The sequence below is a fragment of the Lynx canadensis genome, chromosome A2, assembly GCF_007474595.2.
Source record: "Lynx canadensis isolate LIC74 chromosome A2, mLynCan4.pri.v2, whole genome shotgun sequence".
Classification (NCBI taxonomy): Eukaryota; Metazoa; Chordata; class Mammalia; order Carnivora; family Felidae; genus Lynx; species Lynx canadensis.
In genome coordinates this window covers 3,300,750-3,327,821 of record NC_044304.2, presented here as the reverse complement: position 1 = coordinate 3,327,821, position 27,072 = coordinate 3,300,750, and the positions used below count along the sequence as shown (strand labels likewise).

Here is a 27,072-nt window from a genome sequence, read left to right as displayed (position 1 = left end):
AGACAGACAGACAGAATCTTAAGCAGTCTGCATGTTCAGCGTGGAGCCCAACTCGGGACTCAAGCCCATGACGCTGGCATCACGAACTGAGCGGAAATCAAGAGTAGGAGGTGCAACTGACTGAACCCCCCCCCAGGCACCCCAAACACAATTTTTTATTTTTTTAATTTATTTTTTAATGTTTATTTACTTTTGAGACAGAGAGAGAGGGAGACAGCGCGAGCGCGCGTGCGCAAACGGGGGAGGGGCAGAGAGAGAGGGAGACACAGGGTCTGAATCAGGCTCCAGGCTCTGAGCTGTCAGCACAGAGCCGCACACCGGTCTCGAACTCACGGACCGTGAGATCATGACCTGAGCCAGTCAGGCGCTTAACCAACGGGGCCACAAACACAGGCGCCCCAAACACAATTTTTTTAAATTGTGGTAAAATAGACTTAACATGAAATTTACCATCTGGCCACTCTTAGGTGCACAGCTCAGGGGTATTAAGCACGCTCACGCCGTTGTGCAACCATCCCCATCTCCAGAACTTTCCATCTTCCCAAACTGAACCTCTGTCCCCGTGAAACACTGACTCTCCCCCCCCCCCCACCCCGCCCCTGGCTCCCACCATCTACTTCCTGTTTCTATAAATTGGACTCCTCTAGGGACTTCCTATGAGTGGAATCAGACAAGATTTGTCCTTTCGTGTCTGGCTTGTTTCACTGAGCATAATGTCCTCGTGGTCCACCTATGTTGTAGTGTCACATTTCCTTCCTTTTTAATGCTGAATAATATTCCCGAGTGTGGATGAACCACATTTCCTTTATCCATGTAGTGATAATGGATCACGAAGTTGCTTTTTAAAAATATTTTAGTGAATATTTTTACTTGCAAAACACTCCCTGTAAACCTCTTGTACTTTGTTTTATGTACCTACCGATGGTGTTTTCAGAAGAGGCTCCGAGCGTCTCCACACTGGCAAAGAAATCTGGTCAGAGGCATTAGGATTTCCATTGGCCCTTCGTCCATTAAAACAAATAAACAAAAATTATATTTTGCAACTCTGTTGGTATAAAGACGACTATGACCCAGGAGGGGACTATATTCATTGTTTTTGTTTTTGTTTTTCTGATTTTAAAAGAAATGAAAACATTTTCGGAGGGGGGGGGGTGGCTGAGAGTACGATGGTCCCACATCTGAACTCTGCCCAATGGACATGTGGGCGCTGGGTCCGGGACCCCCTCAAAAAGGCTAGGACCCCTTATGAATGTTTAAATATCGTGTCCGCAGCTTCTAGAAATGCCGTCTGTGGCTGCTCTTTTCCCAGCCACCCGGGGATCCCCACCCCCACCCCCAGGGTGGCCAGGACCCCCCTTCCGCCCGATTTCGGGTAGCCCTCCGCCGATATCACTCCAGCCCCCTGTTTGCGGCAGTGGAAAGCGTTACCACTCGCCGAGATGATCCGTTTTTTTGAACCGGGGTTCCTTTCTCCCCAGACTGTGGGCGCCCCGAGGGCCAGGCTCAGTCCCTCTCGTGGTCCCCAGCGCCGGCGCCCGGGAGGTGCCCAAACTTGCCGAAGGCCGCAGCCCGAGCGGGGGTGGGAGGAGGTGGGGGGCGAGGGAGGGCGAGGGGGGGCGGGACGTCGCTGCGGGGTGTCTCGGGGACTTTCCCTGTCCCGCGGGAAAGCGTGACCTCACCTTCCTGCCAGGCTCCCTGCGGGACGCGGAAGGGGCGGGCGGAGGCCAGGGGTGGAGCCGTCTGAGCGCCCTCCGCGCTCCGCCAGTCGTGGGCCCCGACGCCGGGCCACCAGCCCCCGCGCAGAGGACGGAGCGGGACCCCGGGTAGGTGGCGGGGGCGGGGGGGACCAGGGGGTTAGCGTCGGCGGGGGAGGGCACCCCCGACGCCTGCGGCTCCTCCCCAGGGTTCGCGACCAGCTGCACCCCCCCCCCCAGTTCATGGCGCCCTCGCGCCCCTTCTTCGGCGTCCCCCTCAACGCTCGGCTCCTCTCCCGGGTGGCCCTGGTCCTCCCTGACCCCCTGCTTCCTCCTTACCCCCCCATTGCTCCTCAGCACCCCAGATCTCTTTCCAGCACCCCGAATTCCTTTCCAACACCTCGAAGTCCACCCCCCCTCCCGGGTCCCTCCCCAACACCCCAATTCCTTCCCAACGCCACCGATCTCTCCCCAACTCTTCTGGACTTCTCCCAACACCCAGCAGTCCTCCTACCCGGATTTCTCCCCAACATCCGGTGCCTCTCCCCAACCCCCCCCCCATTCCTCTCCAGCCCCCCACCCCATGTTTCTGATTTCCTCCGGGAGCTTGGAGCCCCCTTCCCCGGTCCCTGTTCTTCCAGCCCCGCAAGCCCCGTCTCTCCCGCTCGCCCCTCGGGCCCCCAGCCCCTTCGGGGCCCTGAAACCACTTTGTCCAGGGGCTCCCGGAACCCCCTTCCCCGGCAGGAGCCTGCTTCCCTCAGCTCGGCCCCCGCACCCCCACCCCTTCCCGTGGGGGACAGGGTTGGTTGGCTGGTCCTCGCCTCCGAGTCCCTGCAAGTCGCCCCCCCCCCCCCCCATGGCTGCTGGCAACATTCTGATCTGGGTGGCCCCAGAGAGCCTCGCGCACGGGGCCTTTTCTTCCCTCTCCCTGTGGCTGAAGTAGGAGGTTGGGAAGGGGCCGCCGCGGGGACACCCACGCAAGCTGGAGTTTGGGGGGGGGGTTGTGTGGGGGGGGGTGTCGGGGGGGGGTGGGCCCTAAACCTGCCTGCGCCCGGCTCCTCCTCTGAACAGGGACATGTGTTCATCCTTCAACACACATTTGTGACCAACCTGCTGCGTGCCAGGAGGCCCGGTTCAGGATGCTGGGCACACAGTAGGGGCAAAGCAGGGCCCCCCCGGAGCCCTCCGTCAGGACAAATAAACAAAGCAAGATGATGCTTGCCGAGTGCAGAGAATGCATTTCCAGCAGCTTCTCTGCTGGCCTGGCTTGCGGATTCCTCAGATCCAGGCATGGCAAGGGGCCGGCACATAGTAGGTGCTGCGTGAGTAAGGGCAGGAACCCTGGAGCCAGGCTTCCTGGTTTAAATCCCTGCCCCTTTACTTTCCACTTGTGTGACCCAGGGCAAGCCGCTGTACCTCTCTGTGCCTCCCTTTCTTGTGTTAACTCGGCAGTCAAAATAGTCCTAACTTACAGGGTTGTCATGGGCTTAATTCAGTGTCTGGTCCATAGTAGATGCTCAGGAAACACTTGTTGAACGAATACCCCTTCAGTCTCCCGCACATTTTTCAGAGGCAATCCAGATACGTTTTACCTTCCGTGCCTTGTCGTATTTCTTTTCTTTTTAATAATTTTTTTAAACGTTTATTCATTTTTGAGAGAGAGAGAGACAGAGCGCAAGCGGGGGTGGGGCAGAGAGAGAGGGAGACACAGAATCCGAAGCAGGCTCTGAGCTGTCAGCACAGAGCCTGACACGGGGCTCGAGCTGAAGAGCTGTGAGATCGTGACCTGAGCCGAAGTCGGACGCTTAACCGACTGAGCCACCCAGGTGCCCCTATACATTTTTAAAAAATATTTTATTTATTTTGAAGTGGGGGGGGGAGCAAAGAGAGAGAGAATTCCAAGCAGGCTCCAGAGCCCGATGCGGGGCTCCAACTCATGGAACGGTGAGATCATGACCTGAGCCGAAATCGAGATGCCACCCAGGCGCCCCTGTCACATTTCTTCATTAGCCAAAAGGAGTGAGTCGTGCCTCTGCTATGCGCCAGTCCTGGTGGAAAGCAGGTTAGACTTTTTGTCTTGCTGGGGAGAGGGGTGAGTCAGCAGGAAACATTTATTGAGCGCTTACTGTGTGCCAGGTGCTGTTCTGTCCATTTGTTGATTGATTCCGGCAGGATTTATTAAGTACCTACTGTGTGCCAGTCACTAGGTACAGCTGTGTAACAAGACAAACGCACATCCCGGTCTTAGGGGTGCTCACTCCGGTGGGGTGTGGTGCCTGTGCAATAAAGTAGGTAAAATCTATCGTGTCAGGTAAGGAGAAACACAAAGCAGGGGGTGTGGGGGAATGGGCTTCAGTTTTAGGCAGGGTGGCCAAGGGTGACCTTGATGAGGAAGTGACGTGTGAGCCGAGATCTGAAGGCAGCAAGGGAGCCAGCCATGTGGCTATCTGGGGAAGGGTGTCCTGGGCTGAGGGAACAGCTAATGCAAAGGCCCTGAGGCAGGATCCAGCCTGGCATATTTAAGGAACAGTGTGGCTGGATCTGAGGGAGCAAGGGGGAGTGGAAGGGGGTGAGGTCAGGTGGGAACAGGCAGGACTTGACCCAAGGAGTCGTGACTGAGATAACCTCTGATTTCTCCCTCCTAACCACAAAGCAGCTCCTCATTGTCTGTCTAGAACATTCAGGACAAAAGCCCAGGTACCCTCCTTGCCTCCTCCTGCTCCTCTCCCTTTCTCCAAATTACCCACAAAGCCAACCATTTCCCCCCCACTTCCTTGAGACCCCCACCTGGCCCAACGCCCATCATTGCTGGGCTGGGCCAGTGGTCACCTCCCCCCAGGTCCCAGGCTCCTCTCCCTGCTCCCCACAGTCCGTTCTTCCGGAAGCGGCCACTGGAGGGCGCCTGTGAGCGCCTGAGTCAGGCCCCGCTCCCCTCTGCCCACAGCCCCCCCAGAGCTCCCATCTCCCTCAGGGTAAAAGCCCAAGTCCTCCCCGTGGCGTTCAAGGCCCTGCAGGACCCCGCCCCCTTTCCTTCCCTCCCCCTCACACACTCCGCGCCAGCCAGCCACACGGGCCTCCTCCCCATTCCTGCAACACGCTGGACTCTGACCTGCCCCCGGACCTTTGCACTTGCGGCTCCTTTTGCCTGAAACCGTCTTCCCCCAGATCGTCACCTGAGTTGCTCTCTTACCTCCTTCAGGTCTCCACCGACATGTCGTTTCCCTCCAGAGGCCTCCCTTGCTCTTCAGGCTTCTGGAACCTTTCCCCCGTTCCTCACTGCCGCACCCTGGCGCGTTTTCTTCGCCGCCCGTTCCATGCTCTGCAGCGGGTCACGGTCAGGTTTATTATGGGTCTCCTCCAACGAGACTGTGAGCTCTGCCCGTCTGGGGCTGCAACAGCAGCCCTTTGCCAATACGAGGTGCTCGAGAAAGATTTGTCCAGTGTGTGAAGAGACCTCAGAGACTGCGGGAGAGTCGGGGAGGAGGGGATGGCCAGGAGCCAGATGTGGTTAAAAACGCTTTAAAAAGAGGAAGAGGAACGGGGCGCCTGGTGGTTCGGTCCGTTAAGCACCTGACTTCGGCTCAGGTCATGATCTCGCAGTCTGTGGGTTCGAGCCCCGCGTCGGGCTCTGGGCTGACGGCTCGGAGCCTGGGGCCTGTTTCGGATTCTGTGTCTCCCTCTCTCTCTGCCCCCTCCCCCGCTCACGCTCTGTCTCTGCTCTCTCAAGAAATCAATAAACATTGATGGTGGGGGGCGGATCCCGGGAGGCGGGCAGGGCTGGTACAGCCAGAGTCAGGCTCAGGCTGGTGGGTGAGGAGGTAGAGAAGGGCGGGTGGCTGTAGACAGTTGCCAGGAATGCGGGAATGCAGGCCCGGGGCAGTCCTGCCTCGCCGATTCTGAGCCGGGCTCAGAGCCTGAGCCTTCCCAGAGGGGGTTGGGGGGGGGGGGGCTTCAGCCCCCGCGGCAGTCGTGCCCGGCGCTGTTCCAGACGTTCCGCAGGCGTGGACCCCTTCGGTCCCCACCACTAGCAGCGAGGGCTTCTCACTGCACCCATTTCAGAGATGCGGAGATCGAGGCACCCGTAGGCACACGGCCTGCCCAGGGTCCTAGCCTGGAAGTGACAGAACTGAGGTTAGAACCCCAAGGGCAGGGTCCTAGCGACTGCTCCCGCTTGCCCTGGAGGTGACTCCTTCCAGGCGGGCATCACACCGAGGAGGCGGACTTCGGCCCTCGCACGAGTGGGGGCCGTTCCACTCTCGGGGACTCCACTGTTGCCAGTGGTGCGGTTCGAGCCCCGCATCGGGCTGGGCGCGTTTGGGACAGAGCCTGCTTCGGATCCTCTGTCCCCCCCCACCCTCTCTGCCCCTCCCTGGCTCTCTCCCCCCGCCCCAAATAAATTGGAGGGTGCATGTCAGCACATCTGGCTTTTTCCTTTTAAGTTATAAACACAGCTGCTCCCAGGAGTCCTTGGCGAGCGCAGAGAACAGTCGACCTGTGACTCATGGTCACGGCCGTGGAAGGGGCAGATCAGACCGTGTTTCTAGCCGCGGTCTTGGTCATTTCAAACAGATTTGACCTACGTGCGTAAGCCGATTTTTTTTTCTTTTTTTTTTTTAGTTTTTATTTATTTTTGAGAAAGATACAAAGACCAAGCAGGAGAAGGGCAGAGAGAGAAGGAGAAGCCCAGGCAGATGCCACGCTGTCAGCGCAGAGCCCCAGGCGGGGCTTGAACTCACGAGCCCGTGAGGTCAGGACCTGAGCAGAAATCAAGTCGGTCCTGGGGGTCGGGGCTCCAACACACGGATTTTTCAGGGGGACACAGGTCAGCCGGTCACGGCCATTGAAGCCTGTGTGCTGTATGATGATTATGTGGGCGAGAGAGAGAGAGAGAGAGAGAGGCTTTTGGTCTTAAGGTTACAAACATTGAGGGGCGCCCGGGGTGGCTCAGTCGGTTGAGCATCCGACTTCCGCTCAGGTCGTGATCTCACGGTCCATGAGTTCAAGCCCCGCGTCGGGCTCTGTGCCCACAGCTCAGAGCCTGGAGCCTGCTTCGGATTCTGTGTCTCCCTCTCCCCTCTGCCCCCCCCCCACCCTTGCTCGCACTCTCTCTGTGTCCCTCTCTCTCTCTCAAAAATAAATATTTAAAAAGTTTTAGAAATATTTGAATTGATTGCCCACTTGACAAAACTTAGCAGTTTCCTGAAACTCTGCCTTTGCGGCTTCTTCCCTTGAAGTAATAGCCAGCGTGGCCCCGCGGAGTCCTTCCTCCTTGTGGCGGCACACCTAAGTCACAGCCGCCACGTTTAGACAGGTCTAAGGTGGTTCCAACTTCTTTGGTCCCGCCTCCCTCAGTGTGAAAGTTCAAGTCCTCCGGACTACCCGCCAGGTCTCCTCCCCCTCCTCCCTCTCTCCCCCTCACCCACTCAGCCGTGCGGGCCTTCTCCCTCCTCACTGCTCCTCCATCAAGCTGGGCTGGTCCTGCCCCAGGGCCTTTGCATACGTAGTTCCCTCCTCCTGGACTTCTCTTCCCTCAGATCTCCCTATGGGTCCTCTCTCCATTTTTTTTTTTTAACGTTTATTCATTTTTGAAAGACAGAGAGAGACAGCACAAGCAGGGGTGGGGCGGAGAGAGAGCGGGACACACAATCCGAAGCAGGCTCGGGGCTCTGAGCTGTCAGCACAGAGCCCGACGCGGGGGCTCGAACCCACGAACCGCGAGATCATGACCTGAGCCGAAATCGGATGCTCAACGGACTGAGCCCCCCGGGCGCCCCTCACTCTCTCCATTTTTACGTCCTGTTGAAATCTCTGTCATCGTTGAAGCCTTCTTGATTCACGTTGTTTAAAACTTCAACCACCCACCCCTGACTCATGGGGTTCGAGACCCTCCTTCCCGTCTGCTGTTTCTCCACGGCGTTCGTCCCCAGCTGATAGATATGCTGTGAGCGTCCCTCACTTGTGGGTTGTCTGTCCTCCACGCGAGGAAGTCGGTGGCCTTTGGGGGGGCTGTGCTGTCTCGCCCCCCGCCCCCCAGTCAGCACTTCGGCATGTCAGGCCGCTTCTGTTTCTGAAACAGCCAGCCACCTGCCTCTACATCCTTCCCCCCAGCGCTGTCCCCTCCACCCCCCTGCCCCTTCTCACCCGCTTCTCTTCCGCCCTGCTCCCTGCGTCGGCTCAGTCCCGTCCGCCTTGCACCTCTGCCCCCAGTGCTGGCTCTCCCAGTGCTGTCCCCAACCTTTCTGGAGTCTTTGACCTTGGCCCTGGGGCCCTGGAATGGCCTGTATCTACTCAAAATGCACTTAAAAAAAAAAATCCTGAATCGTTTATGCAGTGAGGCCCGTGAAAGTGTCCTCAGCCTCCTGGAATGGATCTGAAGTGGCATTTTTTTTTTCTAAATCTGAATATGACCTGCTTTCAGCAGCCGGTGACCTAAGTTCCGAGGTTTGGAACAGTGTCCCTAGCATCTGTCGTGCGCACTTGGGAAAGGCCTTTTTCTGTGCCCGTGGTTTCATCCACAACATTGGGACCATAGGAGCTCTGGCCCCATTCATTCATTCATTCATTCATTTATCCCACAAGTATTTGTTAGGCCCCTGCTCCGGGCCACGAGAGTCTCAGCCCCCTCCTCTGGTGCCCCGGGGTCAGGAGACAGGTGACAAACGCGAAAAGTCTAACGCACGAGGCACGTCCACCCGTGACGCACTGTGGGGGAGCAGGTGACGTGGGCGAGACAGACTGGGAAGGACGGGTGTGGATGTGTAGGGCTCCCGAGACGGTGCCATTGGGCCTGAGAGTTGAAAATGACAACAGTGTCGCTCAGGCAAGGGTCTGAGGAAGGAGCCAGCTTGGCTTTTTTTTCCTCTTTCTTTCTTTTTGAGAAATAGAAGACGAGTAGCCACAGCCCGGTCACGCGCGGAGCTGGCTCTCAGCAATGGCTAGTGTCTCATCAGCACGGCCTATATCAGCCGCTGCTGCGTAAATTATCCCGGAACCTCCCGGTTTAAAAACACCAAACGCTGGGACGCCTGGTGGCTCAGTGGGTTGAGTGCCCGACTCTTGATTTCAGCTCAGGTCGTGATCCCAGGTCGTAGGATCGAGCCCCGTCTTGGGCTCTGTGCTGAGTGTGGAGCCTGCTTGAGATTCTCCCTCCCTCTCTCTCTCTCTCCCTCTCTCTCCCTCTGCCCCACTCCCCTGCTTGCCCTCTCTCTCATAAATAAAAAGTGAAAAGGCAACCCACGGGATAGGAGAACATATTTAAAAATAAATAAAAACAACAAACACTTATCATCCCACACAGAGACAGACTGGGTGTCAGGAATCTGGAGGAAGGTGAGTTGGGGGCCTCTGGCTGGAGTCTCTCATGAGGTCACGGTCAAGCGGTCGGCCGGGGCCGCCTCATCTGAAGGCTCGACCGGGGCTGGAGTTGCTGGGAGCCCAAGCCGCCACCCTCACGTGGCTCATGGCGGGCGGCCTCGCTTCCTTACCCCTGACGGGGTGCCAGAGAGTGACCAAGCTGGTGTTTTATGTCACTGGTGACAGCCCGTCACTTTTGCCGAGGTCTGTCGGTCACAAAGGTGGATTCTGGGTTACGGCTGGAAGCCCCGCCCTGGGCTGTGAATGCCAGGATGGGGGGTCCCTGGGGGCCACCTGGGAGCCTGATCACCTCCCTAGCGAACACGTATGGGATGCCTGCTGACTTCCAGGCATGGGGGCTCGGAACTTTCCATAAGGCTATGGCAGCACAATGCCCTGAAACGATCCCAGCAGTGGGCTTATTATTATTCCCAACAGGAAGTGGAGTTTTACGGCTGCGCACGCAGCTCCGTGACCCACCGGCTGTGTGACTTTGGGCAAGGGACCTCACGTCTCTGGACACATTTTGCCATTTGCAGGTGGGGGAAATCGTAGCGTCGCCCTCTCGGGGGACACCAGGCAAGTGTGGGCGGCTCTCTGTCGCAGAGGAGGAAATGGAGGTGGGGGAGGGGACGCGTCTTTCTCAAGGTCACCCTGGCAGGCTGTGCTGGCACTGAAGGCAGGCAGGTGGGGGCGTCTGGGCCCCTCCCAGAGCTGCCCCGTTTCTGACGGTGTCTCTCTCGCCCCACAGGTCGGCCCCAGGGTCCCCCCGTGGGATTGGGGTGAGCACGTCGGGGGACACCCAGCATGCAGGAAGGCAGGTGCTGCGGAACATGCCTCCAGCCTCCAGTGTTGCTGCCCGCGGCTGCACCCACCTGTGCCCATGGCCCGCACGGGCCCGTCGCTCTCCGGCGCCTTCGACATTCTAGGTGCCGCAGGCCAGGACAAGCTCTTGTACCTTAAGCACAAGCTGAAGACGGTCCACCAGGGCTGCCGAGGGGCAGACCTCCTGTACGCCATGGTGCTTCTGAAGCTGGGCCAGGAGACGGAGGCCAGGATCTCCCTGGAAGCTCTGAGGGCGGACGCAGTGGCCCGGCTCGTGGCCCGCCGCTGGGCCGGCGTGGACAGCGCCGAGGCCCCGGAGGAGCCCCCAGACTTGTCCTGGGCCATCGCCCGGGTGTACCACCTGCTCGCCGAGGAGAAGCTGTGCCCGGCCCCTGTGCGGGACCTGGCCTACCAGACAGCCCTCCAGACGTTCAGCTCCAGGGACGACCACCGGCTGGCCGAGCTCCAGGGAGAGGCCCGGGACCGGTGCGGCTGGGGCGTCATCCGGGCCCCCGGGAGCTTCCAGCCCCTTCGCTCCGATCGGGGCTGCCTCCCGCCATCCTCGGTGTCCCCCTCGGGCACCCGCAGCCTTCCCAAGCCCATCGAGGGCCTTTCGGGCTGGAGCAGAGGGTGTTCTCTGAGATCCACCAGCAGCCCCGCCTCCCTCGCCAGCAACCTGGAAATTAGCCAGTCACCCACCATGCCTCTTCTCAGCCAGCACCGCGGCTGTCGTGTGCCCAGCAAGCTGTGTGAGGAGCCCCGGGCAGGCCCCGGGCCCGAACCTGAACCTGCCCCCACAGGCTGCCAGGAGCCTGAGGAAGTGAGCTGGCCACCATCCGAGGAGGCTGTCAACCCTTCACCTGGGGACACAGCCGGCCCTCCATCGGGGGTGACTGCCGGGCCCCTGCTGGGGGAGACCGCTGGCCCCTCATCGGAGGGCCCCTCTTTGGAGGACCCCTCATCCGGAGAGACTGCCGGCCCCCCGATGGCACCAGACAGCCCGGGCCCTAGACTTCCTGAGGTGGTCCCAGACGCAAGCGCCACTGGCCAGCCCGACGCCCCCAAAGCTCTGGAAAGCGGCACCCGCTACCCGGTGGAGTGCAGCCACGTGCTGGCAGCCCCCGCATCTCTCCCCTTGCCCCCCAAAACCACTTGCCCTGACAAGGACCAGACCCCCCTCTCGCTCCCCGTAGAAGATACCGCTTCCCGGAGGCACCCCCCATGCCCCCCCACCCCCTCCCCTTCTCCATCCATCCCTCCTTCCGCTTGCTCCGCCGCCTGGAATCCGTGCCCCCCGCCCCCCGAGTTGGAGCCAGAGCAGAAATTCTACAACTTTGTGATCCTGCACGCGGGGGCGGACGAGGACATTGCCCTGCGGGTCCGAGAGAGGCTGGAGAGCCTGGGCGTCCCGGATGGCGCCACCTTCTGCGAGGATTTCCAGGTGCCCGGGCGCGGCCACCTGCGCTGCCTGCAGGACGCCCTCGACCACTCAGCCTTCACCCTCCTGCTGCTGACCCCCAACTTCGACTGCCACCTGGGCCTGCACCAGGCGGGCCAGTCCCTGATGAACAGCCTCACGCGGCACGAGTGCGGGGACTGCGTGATCCCCTTCCTGCCCCTGGAGAGCTCGCTGGAGCAGCTCAGCCCGCACACCCGTAGCCTGCTCACCAGCCTGGTGTGGCTGGACGAGCGCTCCCAGATCTTCGCCAGGAAGGTGGCCAACACCTTCAAGCCGCAGAGGCTGCGAGCCCGCAGGGCCCACTGGAGGAAGGAGCAGGACGTCCGCGCCCTGCAGGAGCAGCGCCAGCAGCTGGAGGGCGAGCGGCAGCGCGTCTCGGCGCTGAACGCCGCCTACTCGGCCTATTTCCAGAGCCACTCGGCCTGGCAGGCGCAGATGGAGACGCTCCGGGTGGCCTTCGGGAGCCACATGCCCTTTGGGACTCCGGGGCCCCTGGGAGCGCCCCCGCCCTTTCCCTCCTGGCCGGGCCACCAGCCGCCGCCGCCCGCGCCCCCGTGGCTGGCCGGCGCCCCGGCACCCGCGCCCGCCTTCCCGCAGCCCCCGGCGCCCCCTCAGAGCCCGGGGCTGCAGCCGCTCATCATCCACCACGCGCAGATGGTGCAGCTGGGCCTCAACAACCACATGTGGAACCAGAGAGGGACCCAGGCGCCCGAGGACAAGACGCAGGGCGCGGAGTGACCGGTGACCCCGGCCTTGGGGACGCCCGCACCGCGCCCGGGGCGGGAGGAGGAGCGCGACGTCGTCTGCAACCTTCAGGACATCGCTGGGGAGACCTTCGTCTCTCAGGAAATCGCGCAAAATGGGCCCCGGCGACTTTCTGGCGCGCAAGGAGGGGGGGGCGGTGCGGAGTTGGTGGTGGCATTTGCGGATTCTCACCCGGGTGCTGGCGGTGGCGGGGAGTGGGCTGGGGGATGTGGGAAGTGTGTTTCGACTTTAATAAATATTTATTGAACGCTTCTCCAGTGCCGTTCCACTCCCGGAGACGTCCAGTGTTCCCCCAAAAAGGGGATTGGAAGGGAGACGCCGGGACCGGAAGTTGCGCTGTTTCTCTCATTTCATTGGGCAGGGCGTAGTCACGTGGTCCCTTTGGCTGCAAGGGAAGTTGGGAAATGTAGTCTTCTCCTGGGCAGTGTGCTTTGCCGAAAGTTTTGGTTCTCGTATCACAGAATGTGGAGAGAAAAGACACAGGACATTTATTACTTGATTGCTGTACCCCCCCCCCCTTTTTTTTTTTTTTTTGCCTGGGAGGGGTCCTGCCTTGATGCCCCCCAACTACCCCATTCTGGGCTCAGATCCCACCATGCGATCTTAGGCGAGAGCCTTGGGCTTGCGGAGCCTCAAGCTCTCATCGGGGAAGGGGGCTTATGATGCCAGTGTTTCAAGGTTGTCCGCAGATCCTTTGCGACACACTCACGCTCCAGGGGCAGTGTAAGTGCTCATTAGTGGCAGGCCCGGAGAGGAGGGGGCTAATCTTTTTCAGAGTCACAGACCTTTGGGAAGGAGTAGAATTAACATTCGTGGGTTACTCACATTTACGGATTCCGGAGGCTTTAAAGATCTCAACACATTTTGTTTTATTTTTTATTGGTATTTATTTGTTTATTTATTTTAATTTTAATTTTTTTAATGTTTATTTATTTTTGAGACAGAGACAGAGCATGAACAGGGGAGGGTCAGAGAGAGAGAGGGAGACACAGAATCTGAAACAGGCTCCAGGCTCTGAGCTGTCAACACAGAGCCCGACATGGGGCTCGAACCCACGAACCGTGAGATCATGACCTGAGCCGAAGTTGGACGCCTAACCGACTGAGCCTCCCAGGCGCCCCTATTGGTATTTTTTTTAAAGTACTCTCTGTGCCCGACTGGGGCTGGAACTCTGGACCCCAACATCAAGAGTCACAGGCTGCACTGACTGAGCCTGCCAGGCGGCCTTGAACCTATTTTGAATCCCCAAAATTGAACGCCCTCGGGGTACAGGCTTACATCATCGGGCTCATTTTACAGAGAAAAAAAACAGGCTCCAAGAGGTGAATTCTGGTCCCCAAGGTCACACAGGTCAGGAGTGGGGAGATTGTAATTTCCAAGGGAAGGAAAGGCAAATTTGAGCTGGTTAAGCCAGGAAGCTGCTGGCCCCTCCCACCCAACTGCTTCCGGCAAACATGAACTTTGCAAGCCTTTTCCCCCTTTCTTGGGGCCCAGGAGGGCGGGCCTGGCTGACTCACCCAGGCCGTCAGATACGACTTATTATTTTAGTGGCTGACTCAGATTTTGCCAGGGCCTTCGTAGCACTGACGTCAAACCCGGGGAGGAGCCCCTGAAATCAGCTTCCAAGGTGCTGCAAGGTGGCGTGGGTTCGTGGACAGACTGTTTCGAATCATCGGCGCGGGAGCTAGCTGCAAATAACGGGACAGCTGCAGTGAACAGGCCATTTGGTTCATTCAAGTAACATTTATGGGGTGCCTACTGTGTGCCTGCATTGGAGTGCAGTAGGGGCACCCAATACATCCGTGCAGTCGGAATCGGAGGGGAGGGAGCAGTGAATGAATCATCAAATGAAGCAGAGATAATTTCAGAAAGTGAAGAGACATCAGAAGAAATGAACAGTGAGATGGGAGTGTCCGGGGGGGGGGGGGAGGGGTGAACTTTGGACCCAGTGGCCAGTGGGGGTGTAAGGAGCCCGTGTTAGAGCCAAGGCCTGTAGAAAGAGGAGCTGGCCGGGATGAGAAGAGTTTGAGGACCAGGTGATTTTTCTGGAAAGAGGACAGAGCTCGTGCAAACGCCCTGGGGTAGAGCCCTGCCTGGCATGTTGGAGGAACAGCGAGAAGGCCTTGTGGCTGGAGCAGAGTGAGCGAGGGGGAGAGAGGGTGGAGAGGAGGAGGGGAGGGGATGCACGGCTTTGTGGGCCTGGGGGAGGACTTGGGCTTTTCCCTGGGAAGGCGGAAGTCCTGGAGGCCCTTAGCAAGCAGAGGATGGGGGTGGGGTGGGGTGGGAATCTGACTCCAGTGCTCACAGGCGCCCTCTGGTGGCTTCTCTGGGGAGGACAGACTGCGAGGTGGGTGCATGTGTGAGCGAGCCTGCGACCAGAGCGGTGGCAACAGACCCTGGTGAGGCCGGCCACCATGGGGGCTGGACGCACGTTGGGGGCAGAGCAGGGACAAGCGGGCACGTTCAGAGCACGAACCCCTATTAATCCCTGAGAAATTGTGAGACTCGGAACAAATCACAGCCCTTTTCTGGGCCTCATTTTCCCCATCCGTCCGTGGTCCCGGTGACTTCGGGTCTGGAGCTCCAACACTTCCCACGTCCCTGTGTCACGGCAGCACATTTAAAGGACAATCACTTTGAAACCCCTGGGCTGAGGGTTTTACATGCCCCATGAACTTGTTTCGCCCTCCCAATAGCCCAGGGGCTGGAGACTATCCCTGCCCCAATTTACAGATGAGGAAACTGAAGCCCAGAGAGGCGAAGTCATTTACCCAAGGTCACACAGCACGCAAAGTAGCTTTTGGGGGCAGAAGAAGGAGCCAGGTGTCCCTCTGCTGGATTCTAGCCCCTACGGAGGTTGTGCACACTGTGAATTCATGGCCTCCATTTTTTTTTTTTTTTAAATCTGTGAAATAATTTTGTTTTACTTGTTAATTCCTGGTTTCTCCGCCACACCCTGCATACCCTGAGAGCACCGGGGTGGATCTGTCTGGGTCCCTGTAGCGTTTTCGGAACCCAACCCAGGAAGTGGAGCACAGTCATTGCTCAGTGAGTCCTTTGACCAACAACGCGGGCAGCCGTGTCTGTGCGGGGCGCGGCTCCCCACCCGCACGGGGTTCACCGAGCACTGAGTGGGCAGGGTGTGGATTCATCCATCTGCTTATCCAACCCACATTTACTGAGCTCCTCCTGGGCGCAGGCCCTCTGGGCACGGTGGTGACTCAGTGGTCACCATGCCCCCAAGGTGACGCAGGACGACCCCGTTCTGCTCTCCCAGGCTGGTGGTCCGCTGCCGCAGACGGAGACGTTACGGGGCGATGAGGCCTGCGATGGAGAGGTGGAGGGGGCCCCGGAGGCCCAAAGGGGACCGTTGACCAACCTGGGGGGATTGAGAGAAGCTTCTGGAAGGAGGAAGGAAGCTGAGACCTGAGGCGTGAGTTGGAATGAGCCATGGGTTGGGGAGAGAGTTCCTAGAGGTGGGCACAGCATGGACAAAGGTACTGGGGCGAGAAAAGACCGCGGCTAGGACTACGGCCAGGCGCGGCCATGGCCAAGGTTCCCCAGAGCGGGGCGGGGGCGCTCAGCCACACGTCCTGCCCTCCTGGTGCCCCCTGCTGGCCGCCACCGTCCCAAGGCCAGTGTGCCCCCAGTGGCCCCAGGTCTGGGGTGTTTCCTGGGAAACCCCTGTCCCCACTAGAACAAACAGCCTCAAGGAAAAATAGAGGGGAATTTTTTGAAAATTTCCCCTTCTCTAAAAACTGTGAGATTATGAGGGCGCCTGGGTGGCTCCGTCGGTTAAGCGTCCGACTTTGGCTCAGGTCACGATCTCACGGTGTGTGAGTTCAAGCCCCGCATCGGACTCTGTGCTGACCGCTCAGAGCCTGGAGCCTGCTTCGGATTCTGTGTCTCCCTCTCTCTGTCCCTCCTCTGCTCGTGCTCGGTCTCTCAGAAAAAAAAAAAAAAAGGAGAAGAAGAAGAAACGTTAAAAAATGTTTTTAAATAAAAACTGGGAAACATGAATCAATAACAGATGATTTATTTTCGGAGGTTCTTAGCTATGTCCCTGCTTGGAACGGTGTCTTTCCGAGATGGTTAGATCTTGTACAAATTTCTCCCGCTCCCTGGGCCCAGAGAGGGCAATGCATTGCCCAGTGTCACACAGCGCATGCGTGGCTGCCCCTGGGCCTGGGCAGAACTTGAGGGGCTTTGAGTTTGAATCTTGCACATCCCCTGCGTCTCCAGCGCATTTTGGGTGTCCCACCAGAGGGCGCCTGTGAGCACCTCCTGTGACGCAGCCCTTCAGGGCTCCCACCTCTTCGGGGGGGGGGGGGGGAGCCGAAGTCCTCCCCGCGGGCCCCCAAGGCTTTGCACGACCTGCTGTCCCCTCCTCCGTCTTTCCCCCTAGCCTAGTCTGTGCGAGCCACATGGGCCTCGACCCGCCAGGTGTGGTCCTGCCCCAGGACCTTCACGTGGGCTGTTCCCGCTGCTTGAAATGCCCTTCCTTCAAATGTCTACAGAGCTCCTCGCTCACCTCCTCCAGATATTTGCTCAAATGCCATCCTCTCAGGGCAAGCTTCTCTGAGCCTCCCATTTAAAATAATTTACAACCACATCCACCAGATCCCCCCATCCTCCCTCACACTGCTCTATTGTTCCCTAATGCTCGGCGTTTTTAGACTAATAATAGTAATAATGTCACTTATTCATTGAACACCTGGTTTATCATCTGCCTTCCCCACGAGGATGGGAATTTTATCTGGTGAGTTCCCTGCTGGACCCCAGTAGCTGGCACACAGCAGAGGCTCAATACGTGAATTTGAACGAATGTGCCAACCTTTCTCTCTTTCGACCCATCGCTTTGTTCCATGTTCCCCACGGGGCTCACAGCTCTGTGGGGAAGACAGACGCGCCACTAGGTGGTTGCAGCCGGGGTGGTCCTGGGTGTGACGGGGGACGCAGAGGCCACTGTGGGGGCCTTGGGGTTGGGGGCGGTCATGGGAGGCTTCCTGGAGGAGGCATTCCAAGAAGGAAAGGCTACTGCAGGCGGAGGGTACAGTCCGTGCAAAGACTCCGAAGGATGGGGAGGAGCCAGTGTGGTCGACCTGAGTACAGAACCTGTGTCCTGTATGTGGCGCCCCCTTCCCCCCAGAACAGGATCCTGCGTTTATGGGGGGGGGGGGCGGGGGGGAAAGGGTGAAATCCAGAAAGCGCCGCAGTGAGCGTTCTGCGCCACCAGGGGTCGCCATGGGACAGTGATTCCGGGTTCTCCCCTGCCTGGAACCGAAGAGGATTCCTCCTGGAGAGGCCCCAGAGACCCCAGAGAGTGCCAAGTTCAGGTCATGCCGCCACGCCCCTTTCCTCGCTTATCGCCTCCGTAAATAACAATAGCAGCTGTATAAACATCCTCATTAACTGGGTCTTTGGAAATTGTTCAGTCTAAGGCTGTTGGGGACCAGAGCCCAGAGAGGGCAGACACCTGCTTTAAGTCACCCAGCAACAAGGCCGGCCCACCCCAGCCTGACCCGCACAGTGCCCCCTCCCACCCCCAGTGCCTCTGGGCGCGGACCTTTTATTTTTAACTTGGTCAGTGGCTCTGGCCTTTTTATAGCCCTGGGAGGTGCCCAGGGTTTCCAATTTCCAAGGGAAGTTAAAAAAAAAAAAAAAAATCGTACTCTTCCCAAGAAAAGGAGCTTCCTGACCTCTGGGGGTGGGGGGCTGGCCCCATCTCCTGTCTTCCCTGACGCTCCCCGGGGGGCCCCTCAGACCTCTTATCGGGCTCTCTGCCTGTCCCCGCCCTGCGAACCCCACGCCCGTCCTCTGCGGGGACCTGGGCACTGGAGGTTGGCAGGCCGGCCTGGCGCCACATGCCCGCCCCATCCCTTGCGGGTCGCTGTGTCGGAGCCCCTTTGTCACGTGGGATCTGACGTGCTCTGGCATCAGCCCGCCCATCCCCCTTGCTCACCTGTCTCCTGTCCCGCAGGTTCTTTGCTGGCCATCTGCCCTCTTCCTGAAGGTCTTTTCTATTTCTCGAGTCATTTAGTATTTTTCTTCAAACAGGCTTTAAGATTACCCCCCACCTCCCTTTTTTATTTCTGGAATTGGATCGCGGTGATGGTTGCACAACCTTGTGACTACAGTGAAAGCCACTGAACTGTATGTACGTTTTGGAATGGTGAATTTCATCTCAGTAACAAATTGTAACAAACTCGTCTTTATTTTAAAACTCGGGGGGCGCCTGGGTGGCGCAGTCGGTTAAGCGTCCGACTTCAGCCAGGTCACGATCTCGCGGTCCGTGAGTTCGAGCCCCGCGTCGGGCTCTGGGCTGATGGCTCAGAGCCTGGAGCCTGTTTCCGATTCTGTGTCTCCCTCTCTCTCTGCCCCTCCCCCATTCGTGCTCTGTCTCTCTCTGTCCCAAAAATAAATAAACGTTGAAAAAAAAAAATTAAAAAAAAAAAAAACTCGGGGTGGGGGGCGCCTGGGTGGCTCAGTCAGTTAAGCGACCGACTTCGGCTCAGGTCATGATCTTGCAGTCTGTGAGTTCGAGCCCCGCGTCAGGCTCTGTGCTGACAGCTCAGAGCCTGGAGCCTGTTTCAGATTCTGTGTCTCCCTCTCTCTGCCCCTCCCCCGTTCATGCTCTGTCTCTCTCTGTCTCAAAAACAAATAAACGTTAAAAAAATAAAATAAAATAAAACTCGGGGTCATTTTCGGTACGAACATCTGTAAACTCACATGTCGTGGTGGGGGAGGGGAGGCTCGCTATGCTTTGTCCCCTAAGACACGTTCAAGAAAAGATTTGAAAGCTTTCCCAATTCATCTGTGCATCAGATGTATAAATGAGCGTGCAGACAGCAGGCGCCCTGTAACCACACAGCTCTTTGCGCACTTATTATGCGCCGGGATGTTGTCACAGACAAACCCGTTTACTCCTTCCTGCGATGCTAGCAGGCAGCGACCCCTGCCAACCCCATCTTACAGATGAGGAAACTGAGACTCATCTCAGGAGGGGCGGTGATGTTGCCAAGGTCACGTGGCCGCGGTCGGAAACCAGAACCACCCCCACCACACACGTTTCATTAAATTTTATTTAACTTGTTTCTTAATATTTTTTATTTAAAAGAATTTTTTTTTTACAGTTATTGATTTTTGAGAGACAGAGTGAGCGCACAAGTGGGGGAGGGGCAGAGAGAGAAGGAGACACAGAATCCGAAGCAGGATCCAGGCTCCGAGCTGTCAGAGCCGGCCGCGGGGGCCCGAACTCACCAACCGCGAGATCGTGACCGGAGTCGGAGTCGGTCACCCAACCGACTGAGCCACCCAGGCGCCCCCAAGTATTTTAAGTTTCTTAATTAAGTTTTTATTTTAATCCCAGCACAGTTAGTACAGTGTTCTGTTAGTTTCAGGGACACAGTACAGTGACTGAACACTTCTATGCTCGGTGCTCAGCAGAAGCATCAATTTTATTTAACTTTTAAAAGAACCAGGGGCACCTGGGTGGCTCAGTGGGTTAAGCACCTGACGGGCTCAGGCCTCCATCTCGGGCTTCGGGGGGTTCGAGGCCCGTCGCAGGGCTTTGCTCTGACAGCACGGAGCCTGCTTGGGATGCTCGCTCTCCCTCTCTCTGCCCCCCCCCCCACACTTCTCTCTCTCTCAAAGTAAACTTAAAAAAATAAATAAATAAAAGGACCAGCTTTGGGGTTCACTGGTTTTTCTCTGTTGTGCATCAAAAACTTTTTTAGAAGTTTTCTTAAGGTCAGTAATCTCGACACCCGACGTGGGGCTCGACCTCGCGGCCTCGGGACCCAGACTCGCAGGCCCCTCGCTCCGGGAGCCCTCATTTGTGCATTTCCGCCTCACTGATTTCCACATGCTTTGGGTTGACTTTCCAGCTTCCTACGGTGGGGCCCCGGGCCAGGGGCTGGCGTGCCCCTCCTGCGAAGGGCACAGTAGGTCCCTCGACCTTGGGGGCCTGACGCCTCTGTGGCAAGCGCTCCGTCGCACCACCCGCGGTATGAAAGCGCCACGGGCACCGTGTGCCCTCTATGCCAGCACCCCCCTCCCCCAGCCTGTTGCTGCAGCTGCGGCCAGGGGCCTCCAGGCTTCCGTCGGGCGGCATCTCCCCTTGGCTTGAAACCGCAGTGGCTGCCCAGCGCCCCGGCTACGGGCCGCCAACCACCTGCCTGTGCTCCCCCCGGGCCCCCCAGCAGCTTCCTCCCTCACCCCATCGGGCCACGTGGGCCTCCCTGTGAATTCCCTTATTCGTGCAGCAAACTACCGGGTGTCAGCCCCTCTTCTAGGCACTGGGGACACAACAGGGGACGAACTGGTGTGGTTGGCGTTCTAGGGAAGGGGACACAGGAACAGATAAGGAAGCAAATAGGGGTCATCGCAGGGGTTAAGTTATACGTGAGGGCTGGGAAGGAAACGCACAGCGGGAAGTGGATGGCTGAGAGGCTTTCAACAATCTGGGAAGGCTGCGTGGAGGAGGGGACATCCATCCGATCGAAATTACTGCTTGAGGAGCTTTTGATCGAGGGCATTAAGGCACAGGGCAGGGGGAGGCTGCACTGGAGCTCAAATGTCCCACTCAACACCGAGGTTCAGAGTCTCTCCCACGGCCCACGGAGGGCAAAGGTGCCGGGGTCCCTCCCCAGGAGTGCCAGTGTTGCCCACATTTGGGCTGGGTCTTGCCTAACACACGGGGCGACACCAAACCTAACTCGGGACTCCACACCCCCTTCTCCAGGGACACGCAGTTAGCACCCTGCTGTGCCAGCAGTCCCAGGGAGGGTCACCTCCCCTTTCCAGGCTGTGATGTGATTCCGACCCGTGCTATCTTTAACCCGAGGCTGGGACGCTCCGCTCCCCTCCCTGTAAACACTGCTCGGATGACACCCCTGGAATCCTGGGGGGTGGGGGGGCGACGAGTGTGGCCCAAGTGTCTGGGGAGGAGCTGTAGTCCCAGAGGCAAGAGACACCCCTGCGTGAACTCATCTGCTCCCTTGACACGTGGGCGCCGAGGCCACGGCAGTGACCCCACACAGCCACGGGGCTCCGGAAGGCCTGATAGGCGAGCACCGAGCACCGAGCACCCAGCAATGAGCAGAACTGAGGTGCTAAATTCGGCTTCGCGGAGGCAGGCAGTGGCTCCCACTGGTGGGGGCGCCGCACGCTTTCTCGACCTTGGGCTCCAGCCTCCATCCTGAGCGCCCGGACACTGGGCCTGGATAGCTGCCCCCACCCCCTGCCAGTGACTTAACACTTCCCGCCGGCTGAGCGGCTTCAGGCAACCTGCTCTCTCTCCGCTTTACACACCCCACCTTCACTCGGCCTACTGGGGACGTGGGCTCCCCCTATGACCCTCACAAGCCGACAGGGGAGGCAGCGATGAGCTCACCTCACCCCTAGGCCCCCCGAGACTGGCCGGAGCCGGGGAAGCTGGGACCCTGGCCTGCACTCCCCCGCCTGCCACCTGGGGACCCCCTCCCCCCAGCCCCCGGAACCGGAACCACATCGTCTGCAACCGTTTGGAGCAGGGGGATCACCTCTCGCCTGACACCCGAGCGGAGCGGGCCGTTTTTAAGATGGCCTCCGTGGCCTGGGGGCGAAAGTCGCACTTCTCAGGTCTGAGCTCGGAAAGAAAGTGTTTGGCCCTGATCAGCTTTCCTCCCGGGCGAGTCTTCTCACACCCCAGTGGCCGGTTTCCCCCACTTGCAAAACGGCAACAAGAACACCTACTTCGGGAGGCCTGGGTGGCTCAGTCGGTTAAGCTTCCGGCTTCCGCTCAGGTCACGATCTCGCGGTCCATGGGTTCAAGTCCCGTGTCAGGCTCTGTGCTGTCAGCGCAGAGCCTGGAGCTGCTTAGGATTCTGTGTCTCCCTCTCTCTGCCCCTCCCCTGCTTCTTCTCTCTCTCTCTCTCTCAAAAATAAATGTAAAAAAGACACACACAAAAAAACACACCTACTTTACAGGGCTGCTGTGAGCAGCGATTCAGGTGGCCCATGGAAGCACGTGGAATGGTGCCTGGCATCCAGCAAGGGCCCAATAAATGCTTGGGCCGGTGTTGTGTCCCCTGAGACTACTCTGGAGCACCTGCTGATTCAACACCCAGTCCTCCCAGGCCACCATGTGTTCCCATTACAGCGGAGCGGGTGCTGTTAGTGGTCGGACCCCCGTGAAACCAGGAGCCGGAGAAGCAGCCTGGCCTTCCCCACTGTCGTGCGAGGGGGCGACACGGAAAAGTCAGCCTCGATCCGGCCGGTGCAATCCTGACCCGAGGGGGCCTGCACCGTGCCTGGCGTACAGGGGGGCAGCGGCACCTACTCAGCGCGCCAGACCAGGGAGCAGTGCTCTCACCGTGCTACCGTAGGGAGAACTGCAACTACACGAGGGAACCGGCAGAAGAAGAGGGACCAGATTTTCCTCCCCGACCGGAACCGCAGAGCTACCGAGTTCGGCCTCTTGGGCGCTCCCCCGCTGCCCCAGCCCTCCCTCGCCTTCCGGGAGGGCCAAGCCACCTCTTTGGAGCCTTCCCTACCGCAAAGCTGGGGTTTGGGAGAAGTCAGCGGTTTCCCTCCTTTTCCACGGGCAGAAACACGCCACTTCCCAGGGAAACCCCACACAAGGTCCCAGGACACGGACAGAAACTGCCCCAGTGAGATGGTGGCCCGGGGGCTGGGCTCCGCGAGCCCCCACACCACGAGGGTTGCGCTGGGCGGCACCCTCTCCCCGCCTTCTTCCTGCCCACCCCGGGAGGGAGCCGTCCATGCCCCCACCACCCCCGTCCCCCCACGGCTGCCTTTTAAATGACTCGGGCACCGGCGCGGAGACGCACGATTTAAACTGCCTCATTGCTTTATTCCGTGCTTGGAAGGGACAGGGACACTTTCCCGCCTCGACGGAAGGTAAAACCCGGCCTTGCCAATAAATAACGTCCTAACTAACACTGCAAATGCAAACGGGGCCCAGGGGCCCGCTGTGGCTTCTCGAGGCCTCCGTGCAGCTGCGAGAGGAGGCTGGGGGGAGGGGGGGGGGGGGAGAGACACCCTCTCCAGGCGGGGCCCCGCCTCCTGAGCCCAGGAGGCCGCTTCGTCCCCTGCCACCTGCCACGGCTCACCGCCACCGGCCCGCCGCTGCCGGGGGCGTGGGCGGCACCGCTGCGCTTGGCGCATGCGCGCCCTGAGTGGTGGGAAACCGAGATCCCTTATCACCTCACTGGCAACTTGTGGACATTCGCCGCCTCCTCCAGCTCCGTTAACAGCGAGTGGGGACCTGGCTCAGGAACACCTGCGTTCAGGCTTCCAAGCAGCTAAAAAAAAAAAAAAAAAAAAAAAAAAAAAAAGCCTAGAGCCGCGGGGCTGCGCACAGCCACACTGCGCATGCGCGCGGGGCCCGGGGGGGGGGGGGGGGGGGGGGCCGAGGCGACTGCACTTCCTGGGACTCAGACCCTGAGACCCTGATCCCCTCCGACCGTGCGGGTCCTTGCCGGGTCGGGGAGTGACGGCCCCGCCAGCTCCTTCGGCGCCTGGCCCGATCCTTGCTTGGAAAACGCCCCTGTTTGTGATTTGAGTGGAAAGTTGGGGGAGGCCCAAGTAGAAGGCAAACAGGGAAGTTCTAGAAAATGGGCAGTCGCCTCGCTTTAGGGACCGCCACCAAATCCTCCACACCACCGAGCTCACCCCTGGCAGACAGCCTCGCCCCCTCGGCCACGGCAAAAGCCGCCCTGTGTGACATCAGCTCATTCCGTGTGGCCAAAAATTCTCAGGAAAAGAAAAAATAAGGCAGCACAACTTCCGGCCTCCTGCGCCACGCCTGTAACCTGCCCGCTCACTAAGAAACGCAACACCACACCAACGAAAGCCATGCGAGGGGCAGGCCGCCCGGGCAGGGAGCCCTGCCCACGGCCCGTGGTGACGGCAGGGGGCAGGGGGCAGGGCGCAAGCGTGCTGGAGAACTGAGAGTCGGCCCGCTTCTCCGACCTGCCACCCGGGAGCGCCCCCCCTCCCCCGTCCTCACACTGCACTGGGCCGCAGGGGGGCGAAAAAGCAGGGACCCGATCCTCAGCTTCTTCCCGGTTCTCGGAAGAGAAGGCAAAAGCTTCGATCCCTCTGCCTCGAGGCAAGAAGGCAAAACTCCTCCGAGACCCGGGCAGATGGGATGTGTGGACGCGCGTGCAACTTCCCCCGATCAAAGACAGGCTCGCGGGCTCCCGGAGAGGGCCAGTTCCTCGAGCGCCTGATGCGGAAGGCTTCGAGCACCAACGACTTGCTGATTCCTCTCCCCTCTCCGCAGAGCGGAGGGGACAGGGGCTCTGGAGACTGGAGAGCCCTTCTGTTTCCCGCTGCCGAAGGGCTCGGGGGAGGGGGGAGGCGGGGAGACGAGCGTGGGCCCCACTCTTGCCGGCTTCTCGGCTCTCAGGACCCCGTCAGTGCAGCTCGATGAAAGCCTCCAGCTCCTCGGGGATGAAGCCCTTGTAGGGGATCTTGTTTTTGTCCAGGGCGCGGGCCGCAAGGCACTGCAGGGTCACGTAGTTGAAGGGCTGAATGGTGCTCTTGGCCAGCAGCTTCTCATCCAGCAGCTCGTAGGCGGTCTTCTTGAAGGCATTGGTGGCATCCATGTGGGCGCCCGCTTCGATCAGGGCGTTCATGATCCCGGGGCAGTTGTTCTGGGCCGCTATGTGCAGCGGGGTGTTGTTGTCAAAGTCCCGGCTGTCTGGGTCCGCCCCGCAGTCAAGCAGCACCTTGACCACCTGGGGAGAGGGGAACCGGCCCACCGGGTAGCGGCCGACGTTTGTGGTGTCCTTGTCCACGGCCATGTGCAGAGGGGTGAAGCCGTTCTTGCCCCGGGGGGCGCACTTCAGCAGCCGGTACACGGTCTGGTGCTTCAGGTGCTCCTGGTCCGGCGTGCACTCCACCTTCTCCAGCAGATACAGCAGGTGGAGGATGATGGCCAAGGCCTTGGTGAACTGGGCCGAGTCCCCGGGCTCCTTGGGCAGCTGCAGGGCGCGCTCCACCTCCCGCACTCCTTTGCAGAGCACGCCCATGAGGTCCGCAAAGCCGATCTGCGCGCCCGGGCTGCCCTTGGCCGCCCGGTCCTGGAGCACGTACGAGAAGAGTTCGGCGAAGGAGAGGAAGCTGCTGGCGGTCATGGGGCTCAGGGGCTCCAGGTTGTTCTGCTGCATGTCCAGAGCGTACTTCCACAAGCGGATGCAGCGCTCGAAATTGCCCGAGTCGGCGTACACCGCCCCCCGGTAGCGGATGTAGTAGGACGTGTCCGGGTGGGCCGGCCCCAGGATGCGCTCCCGGACCAACAGGGCCTGCGTGCGCATCTCGTCCGGGTCGGTTATGAGCGCTTCCAGCTCCTCGGTGGTGGTCACCTCCCTGGAATAGTCATAGGCCAGGACCAGCTGCGGGGGCTCCGGTTTGGGCAGATACGCGCCGCCCTGGTGACGCAGCTCCATGGCCCGTCTCCAGTGTTTCAGGGCCCCGAGCAGGTCCCGCTTCTTATCCACGTAGGTGGCTCCCAGCAACTCGAGGGCTTCCACGGCGGCCTCCCGGCTCGTGGGGCAGCAGCTCTCGTACGCGTCGCCGAGCGCGTCCTCCGGGGAGGAGCTGCGGCCGCGGGGCCCCGGGGGCGGCACACATCCCGGGCCGGCGGAGGGGCCCCCCTCCCCAGCAGGCTGCTCCTGGATGAGGTACTCCACGATGTTGGTGTGGCCCGTGACGCTGGCCGCCAGCAGCGGGGTCATGCCGTAGCCGTCGCGCTCCATGCGGGCGTGGCAGCCGAGCAGCAGCTGCAGGATCTCCAGGCTGCCGGACTCGGCGCAGTCGTGCAGGGCCGTGTTGCCCTTGGCGCTGCGCCGGTTCACTTGGGCGCCCTGCTCCAGCAGGTAGCGGGCGATCTCGCGGTGGCCCTTGTAACAGGAGATCATGAGGCACGTGTGGCCGTGCCGGTTGGCCACCTCCAGATCGGCCTGGTGCTCGCCCACCAGGTAGCGCACCACCTCCAGGTGCCCGTCGAAGCAGGCGGCGCGCAGCGGCGTCGAGTTGGTGCGCGTCGTGCGGTTCACCGACGCCCCGCGGCGCAGCAGGCTGCGCACCACGTCCAGGTGGCCGGCGGCCGAGGCGGCCCACAGCGGCGGCGCGCCCTCGATGGTCTCGCCGTCGAAGTGCACCGAGCCGCCCGCCTCCACGCTCGCGCCGCACCGGTCCACCAGGTACTCGACCACGTCCAGGTGGCCGTAGCGGGCGGCGATGAGCAGCGGCGTCCCCCCGCCGGCCACCTCACCCGTCAGCTCGTCCAGCTCCTCCCGGCTCCGGCCGCCGAGCAGCTTCTGAAGCAGCTGCAGCTTGCCGTCGCGGGCGGCGTTGTACACGGCGGTGCGGAGGTCCATGGCGCGGGCTTCCGCCAGGCCATGGGCCGGCCGCCGGGGGACGCGGAGGGCGCGGGCTAACGCCCGGAGGGGCGGGCGGCAACCTTCACCGTCTCCCCCGCCGCCATCTTAGGGGCTTCTCCGGCGGAACAAAATGGCTGCCGCGTCCTGGCGCACCGCGGCCTCAGGGGGGCGCGCAGGGAAATGTAGTCCTGGGAGCCGGCCTCCCCCCTCAAGACAGACGAGGGACGTAGAGGGTCAAGACTACCGCTCCTAGAAGGACGCGGGCCAGCAGAGGCGACCTGGGAGCGCGGTGCATGGTGGGGATTGTGGTTCCGAGCGCAGAGGGTTGGGGCGGAACCTGGCCGGGCGTGGACTACAATTCCCGTCGCGCAACGCTATCACCATGACTTCTGGGAACCCGGGCAAGTTTGGCTACGTACTTCCTGTGGCTCTCTCCGCGCTCCGGCCCACAGGAAACGCGGGCGCGGGCCGAGAGACTACATTGCCCGAGAGGCATCGCGAGCGACTCGGAGCCAATCGGGAGCGAGAACGAGGGCTAAGCCGGCCAAACGGCCCGGTGTGATCTGGATGTGGCGTGGCGGAG

The 27,072-nt window shown here is 60.1% G+C and overlaps 2 protein-coding genes across 3 annotated transcripts; one reads left to right on the top strand and one right to left on the bottom strand.

Annotated features, from left to right (window-relative positions):
• The first annotated feature begins 1,729 nt into the window (after positions 1–1,729).
• TICAM1 (toll like receptor adaptor molecule 1) lies at positions 1,730–12,348 on the top strand. Of its 2 annotated transcripts, none has more exons than XM_030292800.1 (2): positions 1,730–1,823; positions 9,799–12,348. In XM_030292800.1, the coding sequence occupies exon 2, from the start codon at positions 9,931–9,933 to the stop codon at positions 12,067–12,069; it is 2,139 nt and encodes a 712-aa protein (XP_030148660.1). In that variant the 5' UTR covers positions 1,730–1,823; positions 9,799–9,930; the 3' UTR covers positions 12,070–12,348. The 2 variants fall into 2 exon arrangements, with proteins under 2 accessions (XP_030148660.1, XP_030148665.1); XM_030292805.1 differs by lacking the exon at positions 1,730–1,823 and adding an exon at positions 8,926–9,586.
• Positions 12,349–22,925: 10,577 nt separating this feature from the next.
• Positions 22,926–26,734, bottom strand: FEM1A (fem-1 homolog A). Its single transcript, XM_030298669.1, has one exon. The coding sequence runs from the start codon at positions 26,484–26,486 to the stop codon at positions 24,519–24,521; it is 1,968 nt and encodes a 655-aa protein (XP_030154529.1). The 5' UTR covers positions 26,487–26,734; the 3' UTR covers positions 22,926–24,518.
• Between the last annotated feature and the right edge of the window lie 338 nt (positions 26,735–27,072).

What these genes read in the sequence shown, in the direction of transcription:
- TICAM1 (XM_030292800.1), top strand. Translation starts at nt 9,931, where the DNA reads ATGGCCCGCACGGGCCCGTCGCTCTCCGGCGCCTTCGACATTCTAGGT.
- FEM1A (XM_030298669.1), bottom strand. Translation starts at nt 26,486, where the DNA reads ATGGACCTCCGCACCGCCGTGTACAACGCCGCCCGCGACGGCAAGCTG.